This window comes from Macrobrachium rosenbergii, chromosome 54 (genome assembly GCF_040412425.1).
Source record: "Macrobrachium rosenbergii isolate ZJJX-2024 chromosome 54, ASM4041242v1, whole genome shotgun sequence".
Taxonomy (NCBI): Eukaryota; Metazoa; Arthropoda; class Malacostraca; order Decapoda; family Palaemonidae; genus Macrobrachium; species Macrobrachium rosenbergii.
The window spans coordinates 8,380,584-8,388,083 of record NC_089794.1 but is presented as its reverse complement, the minus strand read 5'-3'; the positions used below and the strand labels follow the sequence as shown (position 1 = coordinate 8,388,083).

Genomic DNA, 7,500 nt, shown 5'->3' with positions numbered 1-7,500 from the left:
GGGAGAAGGATCAGTCCTTTATTCCTATTCAAAGTACTTTATTACTGCTGCGGCGTTTCAAGACGTAAAAGTCCCATTTTCAAGCTATATAAAAAAGGCGACAAGAGTTAAAATAAACTCCGACTAAAATTTAAGTTAAAAAAAAATATATACAAATAATATAAGTAACAAGTACAAAGGATAGGGAGGAGTGACTACCATAAGGTGCTGAAGGCACAGACCGAGTGACAATTCGGGCCGGGTTCAGCTTCGACTTAAACTCACAAGAGATACAGAGGTGTTGAGGTGTTTAACTGTGGAACTAGTTGTTTAATGAAGAGTTTTTCTAAGATGGCTAAATATTGTTCGTTAGGAGTTTGGCCTATAATTTTAAAATCTATGTAATTTATACCATATCTACATTTCTTTGCATGCTCACGTATACATAAAAATTCATGATTAGTCAATTTGACACCTGTTCTGTAGCTAACTCCTCGATGAGAGTATAAAACAGAACAGTGAAAAGAAACTACACTTTATCTACTCACATAAAATTTCCAGTTTGTGAGAATCCTCGATGGTGGCTGCTGGCAACTCTGGATTTTCGGCCCTGCATGTGAGCTCTTTCCCCTCGTCCGTTGGGGATACAGTGAGCTCGAGAGTGCTGCTGGATACCACACCGTCCAGGGACGTCTGTTGGAGGGGATGCAAAAGTCTGTTAGGTGCGACTGCGGCGGTGATTTAGGGAAGAATTTGGTTTTGGGGTCTTTTGTAGGTATGGAATATACTTTGTGTTGGAGTTTTTTTGATATGCTGATCTGGTATATATGTTAATTTAGGTGGTACTATATATATATATATATATATATATATATATATATATATATATATATATATATATATATATATATATATATATATATATATGTGTGTGTGTGTGTGTGTGTGTGTGTGTGTGTAGAAGTTGTTAGGGTGTGGTATATATATATATATATATATATATATATATATATATATATATATATATATATATATATATATATATATATATATATTATATATACATACATACATAGTAACTAACTTAACAGATACTTTATGAGTCTGGATTTCCGATAAGCAACATAATCTATTAGGTAGGAAAGACCCAACATGAGCCCTACACTTGAATACTTTCTAGATAATCATGCAGCTAATGGTAATTCCACATAGCCCCTAATCTAAACTACCAAGTGCTTTGCACTTATCATTAATTTTCTAAGATTCTTTTAAAATTAAATGGTACCTGAAATGGTATCCAAGCAAAAATACTGATAATAATGTAGGTGTTAAGTACAGAAATCCCTAAGCCGAGGTCCATTAACTTTGAGTTACTGTATACACACACATTATATATATATATATATATATATATATATATATATATATATATATATATATATATATATATATATATATATATATATATATATATATATATATATATATATATATATATATATATATATGTGTGTGTGTGTGTGTGTGTGTGTGTGTGTGTGTGTGTGTGTACACACACAAGAATTAGTAACTGACAACAGTTCATGCTATATCCTTATCCGGCCATATGTGGGTTAATACCTTACACACATCTTTATACAAACTCATACACATAAACATACATGCACAAGAGGTCTAGATGTGAAATAGGTAAAAGGTTTCAAAATACTTAAGATCTACTTTTAGCCAGGAGAGAGGATGTGAAGCTACTTTTATCCTACTTTCAACCGCAGCTGGCGTTGAAAGTAGGATAAAAGCAAGGAAATTTTAGCAATAGTGCGGTTGATAAAAGAATGTCAAATAAGTATAAAAATAATGGTAAATTGCACGATAATCAAACCGACAATTGTGTATGGTCCAGAAACTTGGTCAGTAAGAGGGTGAAAAGGAACAGAAGCAGGAGCTGATAGAAATGAGTATACTATTGTGACCTTTGGTTTGAAATGAGCAAATTAGAAGTGCCGGAGAGCTAAAAATGACTAATGCGATAAATGATTTGAGACTGATGATGTGGCACGATCTCGTGGTATGACTTGGTGAGAATCCATTAGGGACAGAAGGAAGAGTGGGAGTCAAAGGATTAGATGGAGTGCTAAAGTGATGGAGAATCTGAAGAAGGGATTAGAAGATGTTTTCGACAGGATTAGTTGAAGAAGATATATCAGTTCAAGCAGTCCCTTAAAATAGGGATATCAGTGGAAATGAGGATTATTTATATATATGTATATATATATATATATATATATATATATATATATATATATATATATATATATATATATATATATATTGTATATATATATTATATATATGGAGATTATATATATATATAGAATACAGTTAATTGGGAAACTTTGAGTATATATATATATATATATATATATATATATATATATATATATATATATATATATATATATATATATATATATATATATATATATATATATATATATAATGTGTGTGTATATATTCTGAGATGATGGAGTAGTAAATTTAAAGAACCTGGACAGTTAAGTGGGAAACTTTGGTTTCCCCACTTAACTGTCCAGCATCCAGCATTTCAGAACATTCACCTAAAAATAGTTACTAACAACAACCTCTTCCTTTACAATATTACCTGGCGACCAGTGAAGTCCCATATGTTTCAAGGCTCGATGGTTTAGTTTCCAAAAGAGGGAGTCAGTAAAAATAATAATATAAAAAACTTACCATATGAGCGACACTCTTCTTCATATGCCCATCCAGCCACCAGGTAATAATGGCAGGTGGACGACTGCCCTTCGCTTCACAAACTAGCTGTTGCGCCCTTCCTGAGGAGAGGGGACCTTCCAGGCCGTGGACCTCCACTGTGTCTGGACCGACTGTGGAAGAAAGTTGGGGAGAACCGTTTTTTAATTTAGTTTGGCAAAGACAAGCTATGAGGGATTTTGAAGGCATGAATGAGTACAAAAAGTGTTTTTTAGGTTTCTGTAAAGTAATTGGGCTATATTTTTTCTGCAATAATATTTAATTGATAAATATATATATATATATATATATATATATATATATATATATATATATATATATATATATATATATATATAAATATATATATATATATATATATATATATATATATATATATACATACATTTATATATAAATATAAATATATGTATATGTATATATATATACATATATATATATATATATATATATATATATATATATATATATATATATATATATATATATATATATATATATATATATATATATATATATATATATATATATATATATATATATATATATATATATATATATATATATATATATAAAGAAATGCATATATATATATATATATATATATATATATATATAAATATAAATATATATATATACATATATATATATATATATATATATATATATATATATATATATATATATATATATATATATATATATATATATATATATATATATAAAGAAAATGGCAGTGAAACATGTTTATTTGTGCCGATGTTTCAAAACAAGTAGTCACATTTTCAAGGTTGCAATAAAAGGATAAATATTGTGAATTATAAATATAAATTAAAGTCATATTACATAAATATATATATATATATATATATATATATATATATATATATATATATATATATATATATATATATATATATATATATATATATATATATATATATATATATATATGACTTTTATATCATATACAATCAGTAAGCTACAAATAATATATGAAATAATATATTTTCATATATATGTTACCGAAGGTGAATTTTAGTTGATAATATCGTGGGCTCGAACCAGCGAAGACAAGAACTCAGGACTGTAGAATTTTTAACCTATGTTGTTATCTTTATCTTTTAAGTTATTGTACTAACTGTTGCTGTAGGAATAACATTCTATAGGCCGTGGCTGTTTTAAGTCGATATGGTAATAAACAAAAGAGAGCCTGTGACCCTTCCTGAAGATCAAAGTGGTTGAAAAGTCATTAATCTTTCGAAGTCGTTATCTGAGCTTTAAGTAGACATCCACCCAAAACTTCTCTCCTCTCTGTCTCCTTATAATCCCTGCAAAGTAACAATGCCACTCTGGTCTAGTTTGTAAATAACCCAGCGAGTAGTGGGTAGCCAAAACAATTGCCACTTGCAGAAGCACTGATTCCAAAAGCCCCACAAGACACGGATGACGTCATAACTCCCACATACCAGAGGTGTGTCAGTAGGTCTGACCAATCAAACATTCTGATCTCCCATAGGCCTGTACCACCTTAAATTTGAATTTAAGTGCCAATCCTGTTCTCCTTAGGCTCTGCTTAGCATCCCCTTGTATATGCCTAGAGGAAGCATGCAGGAAACAGCAACACTAGTTGTTGCCCAGAGAGTGCTATGAGAACACTCCAGAAATCGGATGACGTTCCAGAAGTTGCTTTGGGAGTGACCTGTTTTGAAGCAGCCGGACCTCAACTCACATTGAAAACATGAAATCTAACTGCCATACTCCTTCCACCAAACAAAGTTCTACCCAATGCTAGCAGTGGGTGTTGAGAAACAACACGAGAACGCAAAACAATGAAAGATCTGGCACGCACAAAATTAGTTCAATGCTAAGTAGACAGTTTCAAACAGGTAAGTGTACGGGAAATTAAAGGATTTTATTGCCTTAGTAAGGTGGAATTAAAATCACATTAAAGTAATGTAATGGTTAGAGATACTTCAGTTTTAATTGTTATTGCACTGTTCACTATTCCATTACTGGAGAGAATTTACTGGAAATCTGAACCAGTGTGGAAATAATCTACTATTGATTAAAGCATAAAAGCAAATCACTGTTAATTTAAGTAATGGTATCAGTATATAAGCAACCCACTCTCGTTTTAGAAGCAATCCAATGTTGATTAAAGCATCTGAATCATTGTAGAATTAATCCACTTTTGTTGAAATAATTATCAGTGTTGAATGAGTCCACTGTTACCTTAAATATTTTTGTCAATAATATAATATTCTTGTGTTTTTTCGATGTATTGTTAGAGTGATTTTTGTATTCATTACTAATCAGCAATCACAGTAAGAAGTAAGTGCATTTAAGTTTAACTTATAAAGAGCTGTATTTTTATAACTGTCTATGTTAGAGAGTTCGTGTAGCTGAGATTACTGTATTAGTGAAAGTGCTGGAGAGCCATGTTTGTTTGATTACCAGCACATCACAGGAAAGTGGTAAAAGATGAGGCATAAGTCAGATGATCTGATGTAACTGTCAAAGTTAAGGATTGTACCTGTAGTGAATGGTTGCATTTTTGTATAAATCTCTAGACATGTGTGAAGTGAGAATAGAAATAAAGTTCTGATTGATAATTTGTTGTGGCAAAGTAAATTTGTATTTAATTATTGCTAGTGAGAGTTTAGGCTTGAAATGCTGAGAAACGTAAATCACACTTGAGCCTGATTTTTTGAGTTCTTGCCCTTAAGTAAAAGGCAATGTAAAGCTCTCTTGTAATAAAGCATTGGCTGCTAGGAAAGTTTTCAATATGAGGCGTTGCATTTTGTTCTTTTAATATAAAACAACATAGTCATACACTATGCACTGCTCGCTTGAAGAGTCTGAGTTTTGTTTTGTCCTCTGTTAGAGAGAGAGAGAGAGAGAGAGAGAGAGAGAGAGAGAGAGAGAGAGAGAGAGAGAGAGAGATTCATAAATTGCCTGACACTTTCACTCCCCAAGTTTTATTTCCACTTGTCTGAAAAAATCAGTTCCCTTGGGAACTACCAGGACTTGTGTTCAGTCATTCTTTGGTAGAGTAAAATAAATTTTCTATTGTCACCATGCAGTTTGTTTATGCATTTTGTTTTAATTGTATCTATTTTTTTTTAAGGTAATTGCATGAACTGTGCTCATAGCCGAGTCTTTTTTTTAACCTTGCGTCATTCATGTTTTGTTATCATCATGAAGTTATAATTGCTAATTGTTTACATTTGTGGATAAATTTTCAATTTATATCATTCAGTCGTTCATGGATCCTGGCGTAGATATTGCCTCAGTGTGACATTTACTGCTAGAAAGAAGTAAATGTCTTACATAGTATCTCAGTGATGAGAATAAATTAACCTGGAGTCTAAGGTCATCAGACACTCAATCTCAGGAGACACCCATTAAAAGTTGTAGTTAAAGAAGAACTAACGAAATGTTTGCAACATTCATTAGGTCTAGGAAGTTGCAGTTTAGCAGGCTTATTACCGTGATTGTTGAAATTAATGAATGTTAGAGGACGTGTTATGTCATAGGGAGTGCAGTTGTGAGCACTTGAACTAAACTCAAATGGTGAAAATTATAGAAATCCTTCCTCTTGGATAATTTCCACATGCCAGAGTAGTTAACCAGACCAGCATGAGGCAATTAAAACTCTACCTAACATGAGACTGCACCATCGTGTAAAGTGAATTATATCTTAGTTTAACCAGACCACTAAGAATTAACAGCTCTCCTAGAAACAGGATTAGATCTTATTTTACCTGGCTAAGAACTAACGAGAAATTTACCTAGCAACAGGACCTGCAGCTTATTGTGGAATTCGAACCACATTATGACGAGAAATTAATTTATGCATATATATATATATATATATATATATATATATATATATATATATATATATATGTGTGTGTGTGTGTGTGTGTGTGTGTGTGTGTGTGTGTGTGTGAGAGAGAGAGAGAAGAGAGTATGAATAGCATAAAGATACTCAAGTTCTCAGTGACCTCAATTATCGGGGAGAGAGAGAGAGAGAGAGAGAGAGAGAGAGAGAGAGAGAGAGAGAGAGAGAGAGAGAGAGAGAGAGAATGTGACTAGGTAGTTGCGTGAAAGGTTGTTGAGTAAAGGGCAAATGCTTTATTGACATACATTCTCTTCTGAAAGCACTTGGGTACAATCGATAGATAGAATGGCGAGATTGCTGTGATGACGGACAAGCATTTAATCTTTTATTCTGGATGTGCGCTTTGGTCACAAGTGATGTATGAGTGACGCTGACTGTTTTAATTTAATTTTAATTTTCGTAAACTGCTTGCGCTTGTCTTTAAAGTGAAAGATGTAGATATAACTTATTATTGTTTAAGAAATGAGACTCTGTAGTGAGAGAGGTCTGGCATTTGCAGTTGGTCCGTTGTTGAAATGGGCAAGTGATTGCTTCAAGAACTCGAGAACACATTTAAAGTCTTTTGAAACGATAAGAAAACAAGACTTTCACCGACGAAAAGCAGTATTCAGGTCGTCGATGTGACACTAGAGTAGATATTAAAGAAAATTAATCTTAGAATTTACGAACCATCAGGTGCTAGAATGGCTTGAGTGAAGAAGGCGCAAGAACCAGGGAAAGCATTTGAAAATGCTTCATAGAAGGTTATGACATCTGCACATGATCAAAAATATTTCAAAGGTTTGAAATTATAGCATAAACAGGTAATGCAATGCTGGTATGGT

At 31.9% G+C, this 7,500-nt stretch overlaps 1 protein-coding gene across 1 annotated transcript in view; it reads right to left on the bottom strand.

Annotated features, from left to right (window-relative positions):
• The window catches only part of LOC136834741 (cell adhesion molecule 2-like), a 245,048-nt gene that overhangs the window by 12,518 nt on the left and 225,030 nt on the right, over window positions 1-7,500 (bottom strand). Inside the window, exons 6-7 of the mRNA XM_067097338.1 lie at window positions 2,731-2,882; window positions 528-672 (exon numbers count right to left, since the gene is read on the bottom strand). Of these exons, the coding sequence (XP_066953439.1) occupies window positions 528-672; window positions 2,731-2,882 (297 nt within the window). The remainder of the gene's footprint in view (window positions 1-527; window positions 673-2,730; window positions 2,883-7,500) is intronic.